We start from the raw sequence: 12,461 nt of genomic DNA, 5'->3' as shown, positions 1-12,461 counted from the left end.
TGCTATTCATATAGCGGAACCAAGAATAACGTTTATGGATTGTCACCCACGTTTTTACGGTATGGGAACTTGTCCAGTGGCTCAATCAGGTTCTCTGAAGGTCTTTGAAGATGAGACAAAGCTGTTGTGTGATTTAGGTAGTTTCAAGTTGTTGGGCTGGACGCTTATCACAGGAACCTGAAACTACCTGAATTACTCCAGTACTGCACATCAACGCTGGTGCGTAATGGACGAATGCAACAACAACGAGAATGAGCCGTTTCCACATGTCTGCGCACTACCCTCCATTTTGTAAATGCACACTAAACATTTTTTCAATATTATCTAGAAAAGTTGTTATTGTTGACATGTATTTCACTTCCGAGAGTCAACTTATTGCACATGGGCTTGTGGAGAGTTAAACGGCTAATTTAAGCCTCCCCCAAAATACCTGTGCACACTTGGGTGTAATGAACGCTTCTTCTAATATATTAAATACATTGTATGAAGTACAGCACACCCAGACGCCGTAAATTATCTACATTAAAAACACCAGCACCGGCTCTACCTCATATTCACACCAGCTTGTTTTTACTTTTGCAGGCAATTTAATAGCACATTAACATTTACCGTCTACAAAACATTTTCTAACTTCTATCATGTTTCAACTTTGTAAAACAAGACAAAAATCATTCACCATTTTTTTGTTCAATTTTTTTGCATTGTGATCACGAACTTTTCAATAAACTTCAATGAACAAAAACAAACTCAGAAGCCATACATGCTTTTGATAAATGTGTTTATTTCTTACAGATAAATGTTACAGCATTTCCGTTGAAACCTTCACAAAGTATTCATTACCCTTCACTTATACCACATTTTGTTGAATTCAAAGTGGATCTTTTTTTTAAAAATTCTCACCCATCTACACACAATGCCCCATAATCACAAAGTAAAATCAGGCTTTTCAAAATTTAAGGAAAATTTATTGAAAATGAAATACAGAAATATCTCATTTACATGAGTATTCACACCCCTGAGTCAATACATGTTTACGATTACAGCTGTGAGTCTTTCTGGGTAAGTCTCTAAGAGCTTTGCACACCTGGATTGTACAATATTTGCACATTATTATTATTTTTTATTCCTAAAGCTCCATCAAGTTGGTTGTTGATCATTGCTAGACAGCCATTTTTAAGTCTTGCCATAGATTGTCAAGGCAATTTAAGTCAAAACTGTAACACGGTTGGTCCTTAAGTGGTTTCCTTCCTCTCCGGCAACTGAATTGGGAATGACGCCTGTATCTTTGTAGGAACTGGGTGTATTGATACACCATCCAAAGTGTAATTAATAATATTCAATGTTTGCTTTTTGCTTTTTTTTTAACAAGGTGCCTTTCTTTGCGAGGCATTGGAAAACATCCCTGGTCTTTGTGGTTGAATCTGAGAGACCTTACAGAAAATTGTATGTGTGGGGTACAGAGATGAGGTAGTCATTAAAAAATTATGTTAAACACTATTATTGCCCACAGTGAGTCCATGCAACTTATTACGTGACTTGTTAAGGAAATGTTTACTCCTGAACTTATTTAGGCTTGTCGTAACAAAGGGGTTGAATACTTATTCACTCAAGACATTTCAGCTTTTCATTTGATATCAACTTGTAAACATTTCTAAAAACATAATTCCACTTTGACATTATTGGTTATTGTGTGTAGGCAGGTGACACAACATCTCAATGTAACTATTTTAAATTCAGACTGTAACACAACAAAATGTGGAAAAAGTAAAGGGGTGTGAATACTTTCTGAAGGCACTGTACATCTTCATATATAACCCCAGGGTTACCATGAATTTTACCACAGGGATGTCTCTATTGGGAAAATGACAGTAACACACAAATGGCTGACACACTTTCTCTTGTTTGTTTTGATGATTTAATGTGAAAGAGTACAGACTTTTTGGACTGGTATGAAGAGCGAGGCCCTTAGAGGTGTGTGTGTGAGTTGTGTGTTGTGTGTGTGTTTGAGAGAGAGATCTGTCATCGTGAAACCTAACAACGTCATTAACTTGGTCTGAAGGTGGATTCTTACACGTTCAATGGCAATCAATTTAAAACAGGTTCTCCCCGATCTGCCATTGCATTCTGCATTTCAGTTGGCAAAGAAGCCTATTATCTACTTCCCCAGAGTTAGATAAACTCATGGATACTATTTTTATTTCTCTGCATCCATTATGAAGGAAGTTAGAGGTAGTTTCGCGAGCCAATGCTAACTAGCGTTAGCGCAATGACTGAAAGTCTATGGTATCGAGTAGCATGCTAGCAGTTACCACATACTTCCAGTCATTGCGCTATTTCGGCTAGTATGCTAGCCGTTACCATAGACTTCCAGTCATTGTGCTAATGCTAGTTAGCAATTGCACTAACACTACTTAGCAACTTCCTTCAGATTGTAAGCAGAGACATAAAATGGTATCCATGATTTAATCTGACTGGGGAAGTAGATAAAGGGTTTCATTGCCAAAATCCTGAAGTATCCCTTTAAGGCTTATCCAGAGGGGGCTCACAGAAAGATGACAGCGTGTAACACATATTCATGTCAGAACGGTAATTAACAGACATAGTACGTTTGTAGCAGTCATGTCAAACTTCAATGTCTGTAATATTATTTCAGCAGTGTTCACGAAAACATGACCCTTATTTAGACGCTAGCCGAAAAAGCTAAAGGTCAATTCATTTGTATTTCAGCTACAACTTCATGGCACTGTGTTAGATATGTATATATATATATATATATATATTATCATTATATTTTATCTGATCAGGATAGATAATGCAATGCATACGAATAGCACATGTTATATAGTATACAGAGAGCAAGCATATGTGTTAGCATAACTATTTCCCACAATTATGTCTTGATTATTAATATCTTAAAGGCAAAGCACTTGTACTCAACATTCCACAGAAATGTAAGGCTGATTTATTGTGACTAGTTATTGCTCAAATGTGTAGGTTACTGTTTACTGCTTTAGGCTAGCAGCAACCATCACCGAAAGAACTGCGGACTGCATACTATTTAGCATATAGGCTAATATTAGCTGCATGCTATTCTAATGCTGAAGCTTCTACTACTAACATATACAGGCCTGCTGCTGCTACTACTATTACTACTTCTACTTTCTTACAACGCACTGTTATGTAAAATGCATTGTGTTATATTTAGTAAATAGCCTATTATAGTTATGTAGTCCCAAGTGCAAGCGGGCTAGCTGTTGTAAGAGCATCAGCACCTTTCAAATCAAGCATTTACTGTCAACAAAGGACGATACAAATAAATGATGCCTACTTGGAGATGGGGTTGGTAACATAATCATAGTTGACATGAGTTTCCTAATATCCTAATCACTTAAGGAATTAGACTGAGCCCATTATATAGTGGTATTTACAAACTAATATTATTCACATAAGACAGGAGAGCAACAAAATATAATTAATATTATACAGCAATATCCATTCCCTCTTTTTTTGCGGACAAATTAAGCTACATAGCATATAAAGACATATAGCCAAAGTTAATTAACAACATTTAGGATAAAACGTTTCTGGATAGAACCAAAAATGGTTATATGCTTGCTTCATATATGGCACCCCGTAAGGTTCGATATAGAACCGAAATTGGTTTCATATAGAACCCTTTTAATGGATGGAACCCAATGGTTCTATATGGAACCTTACGGGGTCTACATATAATCTTTAGGGGTGCCATATATGAAGCAAGCAATATAACCTTTTTTGGTTCTATCCGGAACCTTTTTTCTACGAGTGTAGGCTACTTATTGTATTAGCTCTCTTGGACAGAAATCCACCTAAGAGACTTTCTGACTGTCTTTAAACAGTTCTAAAGAACCTGAGTATAATCATAAGATATCTCATTTTGCACGTCACTAGTGTTGCCCATAGCTTTGGAGAGGCGATAGGATAGTTATTGTAACTCTTGGCAATATTAGGTTTCTTATTGAAAAGTGGAGGCCTTTGTAGTGGGAAGAAATATCCAATGATGAATTACAAGTATAGATACATGTGTTTGTTTCATGGTTTGTTTTAAGTTGATTTAACAATGATGTGTTATCAAACCCTTATTATTGTAACTTTTAGGCCTATCTCCTTACCAATGATTACATTTTGTTACGATAGTAACGATACAATAGTCTACAACATGTAATTAAACGTTGCTCTTGACATTTTTTTTTAACATTTCGTGCGGTTTGCAGATAATGTTTTAAATGTTTACTACTCCAGTGTATTTAATTAAGTTGTTAGCACTTTGCACGGCGGGTATTGGGTGGAGTTCATTAAATTATCAACGCAACATTCAAGCCAGTGGAAGGCTACACGCAATGTTATAAAGTGAAAAACATTCAAATCACCTTACAGATGAATCTCATCTACCCAATTCCCTTTCGCATGTTATCGTGCTTTGGAGTTAGCCTATATATTTGTTTAACATAACAGCTGCTAGGCTATTTAGTGCTCAATAACTCTACAGATATATTCGAGTGCAAACACAGCGCAAAGTTTTATCCGCCGTAGGTAATCCTATGTTGCTGTTCTTTTTGCACGTGATATGAGTTGTTCTGAAGCTGAAATGCATTAGTTGCTAGCACGAGAGCCAGTGGAAGGCAGAGAGAGCATTGAAGGCCGAGGCCAAAGCTTTGAACCGCTTGAATGTGACAAGTCATGCACAATACCTGGAAAGCTGCCAGAAATAAATATGAACTGTCTCCAAACCGTTAACTTATGAGTCTTCTTCACTTCCCCCTGTATCAGTAAAATGGTTATCATCCTCTGGGTTTTAGAATATCCTGGTGTAGTCTCACTTCTGCGGTGTTTACTTTTTGTGTCTGAGTGTGAAGTGAACGTTTTTGTCAGTGGCAGGAATGCTACAGCAGAGTCGTTTACGGTCCCCGCCACAGGCGATATATCAAGTCTATAAAAATCAAAGCTGCCTGATGTAGTATTTTATTATAGTATTAAACGACCAAAAAAGTTCAAGTAGTTCCTTCCATAAAGACAGGGGATTGGCACGCAGTAGTGTTTAATGCGCTCGTTAAGAAAAATTACTCTTAATCTTCCAATAAAGCATGAACATAGACATTTCCTACACCAGAGGAAACTCAGACGCAAGTTTAAAGAAAACAAACCAATAAAGTTCTAAAAACCTGAAGATTTGAAACATAAAGCGTTATCCGTGATAGACATCTAGAGGCGAACGTGATAGAGAAATAATGGCGCCATAATAGTATTCCGATGTTAGTTTGATTCTGATGATGTATTGGACATTCATACGCGTAATATATTGGATAAGGCTTATTGTATTCAATGGCCTTGTTCCATGAGACGCGTGCATGTTTATCAGTTTCATAAAGAAAATAATGTGATCGCTTATTTTGTCGTCCATTGTTTCCAATATGCATGTATAATGTCGTTGGAATGCATGATTCAACTGGATATTTCTACGACAGCCTACCGACAGCCTACAGATACCCACATATATATGGATGCACTCACATTTTGCATATTGCATAAACAAGACAATTTATTTAGAGAGGAAAATATGTACAGTGCTAGGAGAGGTGCAGCCCCTTGGCGGATTGATTTACGCCCCATTGACGCTTTATCAGGCTCGTGAAAAAAGTCTGACCAATCATTTCGCTCCGAGCGCACAGCCCCAGCAACCTTGCTCTACTTTGTTCGTAGGCTAGTAGAAGGCTAGTAAAAAAATACTTCTGTCCTACATGTTTTCAATTCAATGAACCGTGAATTGTATAATGTCCGAGAATGTCAATTTCTGGAACGCTGAGCAACTATTATGTGGACTCTATAATAAGTCACGAGAGCGAAGATCCGACTTCAGTCAGGTTTTCCAATGTACAGTATTCCAACTCCAGGCAACCGGGGGGACATGGCGAGCATCCCGAATTCCCCTCTTGTAGCTTCCAGCCTAAACCTCCAGTTTTTAGCTCGTCCTGGAGCCCGTTCAGCCCCCATGCCTCCAATGGCTTACCAGCGGTTTACCATCCATACATCCCGACTCAGCCCGTGCCTTCCACGGACACCCGATACATACGCACTTGGCTCGACTGCGCTCCGCGCTCGGAGTCCCTCCCCGGGCAGGGGCAGGTCAAGATGGAGCCGCTACTGGGACACCTCGGGGAACCCCCCAAAATCGGTGGACACGAGTACATTTTGGAATCCTCTTCGGCAAGAGAGATGAATTCCAGCCAGGGCTCCGGATTCGAGGACAATAAGGATATCTGTGAAGGTAGCGAAGACAAAGACGGGCCAGATCAAAGTAAGTTATAAAACGAGGAAGTGAACAGTCTGTAAAGCTTTTAATGCTGTCATAAAACAGGAACAAAGAGATAGCGAGCCATAGAGGCTCACTACCAAATCTGGTCCATAGTGTGCGTGTAATGTACTATGTATGTTTACGTTAGAATTATTATCATACATTTATACATACATTAGGTCAAGGTATGGATGGTGCTCTGTTTTGGAGCTTCCGACATTTCACGTGCGCGGTTTTCTGCGCTGTCCTGCCTTAGTTTTGGGGACCAACTGGTATTGAATATAATTTTACTGCAGTAAGTTTTGGCACACAGTCTCTGAGAACAGGTTATCTGCGCTCAGTTGCACTTTAGTGCAGTTCATATTGTCAGCAGCTTGTTTAATTCCTGTAATAACTGAACAGCACCTCAAGAAAGACGTCCCTCTATTGAACTATGTGCCAAGAGCCTCTCCAGTGCAAAATTAGGGTTTACCAGGGCAAGGCCCTCTTAACTCTTGTCAATATTTTAGTGTAAATATCCCCTCTAAGGGAAAACGAGCCTTTGTTTCATTCACGTCTGATGTCTATTTATAGACATGTAATGTCATTTAGAAGGTGGAGTGTGGGGGATTGGGCTATATGTTCGTTTCTGCAATAATTATTATTTTGGCAAAGAAACCGCATTGACGACATTTTCTGGAAATACAGTTTGATTGATGCCTTTAGGGCTGTTGAGTGGGCAAGAGTCTCTTTTTAACACCAGAAAATACATCTGAAATATTTTCCAAGTGAGACTCACAGTTGTTTTTTTTACAAGCAGACTCATCTGTCTGAGCTAAATGACATTATGTGGAGGATGTTGGTCACTGCACTCTCAGTTGACTCGCTTTTCTAGCCATGCCTATGGTTGCCTTGACAGAATAAAGTAAATTTTCTCTCCTTTACCAACACGGCCTCATAAGATCAGGCTGGCTATTAATCAGGCCTGAAGCCGAGCCGGAGTGGAAACCTATATATTTGTGTTGCTCCGCACAGCACAGTCTTGTTGAAATAGGCTGTGGGTGCTCGCCCGGTAACGTTTTGGTGCGCCGGGAAACTGAGAAATATATCATACATATGATGCCTAACCTAGATTGGATGGGTCAAGGTTCTGACAGTTGGTCATTTTCTAGTAGCATGGACTGGCGGTGGAGACCAACGTTGATTTTAATCCACGAAATGGGTTCACGCACTACGTGAACTCTCTAATGGATTCTGCGCAACAGAATTCCCCTTTGTGTTGCCCTGGGCGGCATTCCAGAATAAACTACGGGCAAAGGCAACGAAGTTGGGAATTACACGTCCCTCTTTGTGCTAGCAACGGCTTGTGAGTGAAAAAAAGTGATTTCCACTGAAGTTTATTAAGTTATAAGACCAGCCAACATCACTATTAATTATTGTATGTTGGCTCCCTGGGACAGTTGGGGGAAAACATATAAAATACGATGCAATCTTAATGTAGAGAAATGCAATAACGAATATCTCTAGGCATATACGAACGGTCAATTTCTCAGACTATTAAGGCAAAATTGCAAAGAGACATGATGGTATAATAACGGTCTGTAGCCATTAGTGTTTCCATCCCAACATTCGTCACAAAACAGACCATGATCATCCAACGACAATGCCCTCTTAAACGTGCATTGTTGCAGATCATGTCTCGGAGCTCATAAGTATTTAGATGGCACATCTCTATCTCCGAGGTGTCTGCCGGCAACGGATAGCTTTACAGGGTTATCAATCATCCCCGAGGGATTATTTCCTTTCATGATAACAATAGGATTGCGTCATAAGATTTAGGACATTGGAGACAGTTGATGTGGTATGAAAGTGCGTGTCTAGGGGCATGGGCCGATTGGATTTCTCTACGTTGGTTACATGTATGTAGCCTAAGAGAAATGGCCATGAGTTTCAATGAGCCCAGATTTTTTTCATCTGTAGAAATGCCCGGATCCATTGGCCAAAGCTATGACCTTTCACATAGCCGTACGCGTTATGGGATAGCACTGGATGGTTTGTCATGCAGTGACAGGAAAAGCCCCGACTTTGCACGGGATGAATGACACTAGGTGATTATGTACTTGGAGAATGCGAAGCACCACTTTGCGTGTCACAAAGCCCACTTCTACCTCCAGTGCCTCGGAACAGGCATTTGTGTCCACTTGCAGATGCAATCGATCCAATGCCATGCGTGGGATATTTATATCCCCAAGGCCTTTTAAGTAATCAAGGTATTCTCAGTTTAAGCTTTTCAAGGCCGTTTGAATGCCATGGTTGCCCAACATGCAGGCTCTACACAGTGATGTTATACCAAAAGCAACTGTGAGGAAATGTAGATGGGCCTACATGAAAATACATAGCATGCATTCCCGAGAAAGCCACCAGAGAGGAAAGGCGTCTCCACGGAGACAGCAAGAATTATTTCCCCTGGAACATTTCCCATAAAAAGGAGATAATCCACTTTCCAAAGCAACCGCATTTCAGGGGGACTGCATTTTTGTTTGGGTTAGGCTCTGTTGCCTACTATAGGTCTCTCATAGTTCCAATGCTTTTGGCTCTGTTGGGGGAGGATAGCTTCTCCTCATAACCATGCTGCGCTTTCTTCACTAATTGCATTCGGCTGAGGCCTGCTAACCAAGCTGAAGGGTGGAGTGCATTGCCATGATTGGAGGTTCTGTCAAAAAAAATAAGGAGAATCGTAGTTTACGAGATAACATCACATCCAAGTGTTCCACCCATTTAGAGTGTACTTCTCACAAACAGGGTGATTTTCAAGGCCTAGTGGGGTGAAGGACACGACTACTTTTTCCATTAACTTTGTGTTTCCCATTTATGACATTGTTATGGTAACATGAAAAGACACCTTATGGTCCAGGAAGTACTTTCATGGTAAACATGTACAGTGCAGGAGAACTGCCTGTCCTCTAAACCCATTTACAATACCGACCAAGGTCACCTTCGCCCAGAGGGGCCGTGAGGAACTACTTTCCTCTCTCCTCTACTCCATTACCTTACCGAACACGGTTCCATTTGGAGCAATATGAGCCTTGGCTTTTGATATCACTTTAAACTCAATTAAATAACGCATGGGCATGGACATCTTGTTATTACGCACGCATGTTTGTATAGCTGTGTTATGAGGCTTGCTAGTCTAGGGCCTATTCTGGTCTGTGTTTGTTAGCCCTTTACTAAATGTGTCTGTCTGACTTTCCCTTGTAGATGACCCCTCTGCCAACTGGTTGCATGCCCGGTCTTCCCGGAAGAAGCGGTGCCCTTACACGAAATACCAAACCCTCGAGCTCGAGAAAGAGTTCCTCTTCAACATGTACCTCACCCGGGACAGAAGGCACGAGGTAGCGCGCTCCCTGAACTTGACCGAGAGACAAGTCAAAATATGGTTCCAAAACCGACGGATGAAAATGAAGAAAATGAATAAGGACCAACCCAAGGATTAAGAAAAATTAAAAACACCACCATCACAAAGAGTCTGCTTTCTCGTTACTTTTCCCTTAAATAGGCATACATGGACTGTAATGGTTAAAGTGGGGGTGCAGGAAGTTTGTTTTTATTATTTTCCATATCGATGTGAAATACCCTCTGACATTATAGAAACGCAGACTCAGTTGGTACAGCATGGCGCTTGTGACGCCAGGGTAGATGGTTTGTTTCCCGGGATCACCTGTACATAAAATGTATGCACGCATGACTGTAAGTCGCTTTGGATAAAAGCGTCTGCTAAATGGCATATATTATACTATACAGTAGAAAGGAGGGTGGATTCACGCGGCTCTTTCTCAAGCACTACTTTGATCACTTATTTATTGCTTTACGCATGACACCAACGCTCATCAGGAGAGGCATGGAGGTGCTGAAACGTCGGTTTCATGCGGTCATTAATACATAAGAGAAACGGTTGTAGTCAAAGGGTGTGTGCAACCTGCATTTATTCTCATCTTTTAGTTTTTTTTCGCTCCATTCCTCTGTTCAACTCCATAGATGCGTCTTACGTAATGATGGTGCTGATCTTTCACGAAAAATACATTATTTTATTTTCCGAGCAGCAGTTCCCCAATTCAGTTCCCCAATGATGTTATATTTTAACTCGATGAATAACCTAGTGTGGCGTCACATCCCCCAGAGCCTTTTTGACTAGGTCGCATTTACCAAAATATCAGGGTTCCAGGTATTTGTTGTAATCCCTTTAAATACTAACTCAACAGGTATATGCACACTCTTATATGTATCTCTTTTTTCTACATAATAATTTTACATTCAAGTTCCTTGTACGTAAAAAGTGCGTAATAACCTAATAAGGGTTTCATATGGAAAGGTCTATGACAGGGCTCTCCAACCCTGTTCCTGGAGAGCTTCTCTCCTGTAGGTTTTCACTCTAACCTGATTCAGCTTATCAACCAGACATATATTAGAATCAAGTACGCTAGATTAGGGTTGGAGTGAAAAACTACAGGACAGTAGCTTTCCAGGAACAGGGTTGGAGAACCCTGGTCTACGGGGTATTTATCCGTTAACATTTCCTTGAGACCAATGTTACTATTTCGTTGTGTAATTGCTATAAAAAAAAGTATTTTAGACTACTTGACGTAGAAATTAATCAGGAATACGTGTTTTCGGGTAGATAGCGCAACATGGTAGTTGAAGTATCATATGCAACAATGTTAGATCACATGCAAGATGACTGGGATTAATCCTACTTTTCCTAATCCTAGTTTTATATAGTTTGGTCTGCCAATATAAGGTCAATAGATCCAGTGGCCTTGAGCCTACTTGCTTTGATCTAATGACTGTGCAGTCTAACAGTGGGACGCTTTTGAACATTTACGTGGAAATAAAAGGGCCTACAATAACCCGCCCTTTTACGCTCTCTCTCATTTTGATATTTGCCATAAAAAGATGTACTCCCATGCGCTTAAATACAGGATATAACATATGTCGAAGAAAAACAAGCCTACATTGTCTAAGAATAAAATGTTTACATTGTTAGCGCATGCCTAATATCATAATGAAATGTAATTTATTTCTTTATGTTTGTGTGTTTTGGAAATGAAAATCTATCTGAAGAAAATGCGCCATGCTATAGCAGTTTTTGGATGATAATATTTCTAATTAATTGTAAATAGGCCTAGGTGAATAACCTCGATTGTTTTTATTGGAATGAGTTGAATATGTTCAAAATTGGTGTTTTGGGAAATGACATCGGAGTTGAATGAGCAGACGTCGTTTTTCCAGTTTTAGATATTGTTTACATGTTCTTGTCCAGAATGTATTGAGCATTAACTGATTTAACCGTGTTGTCAATACAATAAGGAATGATGTACTTATTTGGTGTACATGTATTTTTGTTTGTTTGTTTGTGTGAGTACTTACAAACATACTGGGAAACTCTTATGATGGATTTTCAGTGGGATATGAAATGGGTGGCGTTTCTGGAGTCACGAGCATGGCTGTCCTTCATTCTGAATATTAAGGAGCATTAGACCCCATTGTGTCTCCATGCGCTCGAGCCTCGCATATCCACGGCAGCTTTCATTGCAGAGGCCTTCATGTCATCTCAGTTGAACTCTTAGTTTTTAATAACAACAACGCTGTAAGGACCGACTCCAGAAACTACTAACCCCCTCTCAGTCTTTTTTTTTTTTTATATCACATTAATCTCTTGTGTCCCTCATGTAAATTGTATTCAGTCCTGTGTTGTTTATCTGTGAGATAGCACTGCTGATGCTGGATTCGTATTAAAAAAAAATAGTTTACATTAGAACAACGTCTCTGCACTTTTTACTGCTGTTGATAACTTCATGGAATTGATATGAGATTAAAATGAAAATAAAGCAGTTGTATTTATGACAGCCAATTCATTTTGGACAGTGGGAACGTCTCAAGAGCGCGCGTAATAGGGCGCATATGCGCCTTCTCTGCGTGTGAGTGACGACAAAACAAGTAGGAGCATGTGTTCGAAATATGTCTCGTGCGCAGGAGCATTTGTCTTGAATTGTACTTCAAGGAACGGAGTCAATTTGGCCAAGTATGCACATGGTTCCCTGAAGAAGATAGCCCGAGACCCTAATATTCATTAAGATGACTCTATGGCAATGTT

General features: G+C 39.9%; 1 protein-coding gene across 2 annotated transcripts; it reads left to right on the top strand.

Annotated features, from left to right (window-relative positions):
* The first annotated feature begins 5,677 nt into the window (after positions 1–5,677).
* On the top strand, positions 5,678–12,125 carry LOC110486170 (homeobox protein Hox-B9a). 2 transcript variants are annotated; one of them, XR_002468040.3, is made up of 3 exons: positions 5,678–6,334; positions 9,569–10,057; positions 10,119–12,125. XR_002468040.3 is itself a non-coding variant. In XM_021557585.3 (2 exons), exons 1-2 carry the CDS (start codon positions 5,821–5,823, stop codon positions 9,802–9,804), a joined length of 750 nt encoding a protein of 249 aa, XP_021413260.1. In that variant the 5' UTR covers positions 5,678–5,820; the 3' UTR covers positions 9,805–12,125. The 2 variants fall into 2 exon arrangements, 1 of the variants encoding a protein (XP_021413260.1); XM_021557585.3 differs by having other exon boundaries at positions 9,569–12,125.
* The last annotated feature ends 336 nt before the right edge of the window (positions 12,126–12,461 follow it).

Source organism: Oncorhynchus mykiss, chromosome 13 (genome assembly GCF_057628025.1).
Source record: "Oncorhynchus mykiss isolate SJ-2025 chromosome 13, ASM5762802v1, whole genome shotgun sequence".
Taxonomy (NCBI): Eukaryota; Metazoa; Chordata; class Actinopteri; order Salmoniformes; family Salmonidae; genus Oncorhynchus; species Oncorhynchus mykiss.
The sequence above is the reverse complement of the archived record's forward strand: the minus strand, read 5'-3'. Positions and strand labels throughout refer to the sequence as shown.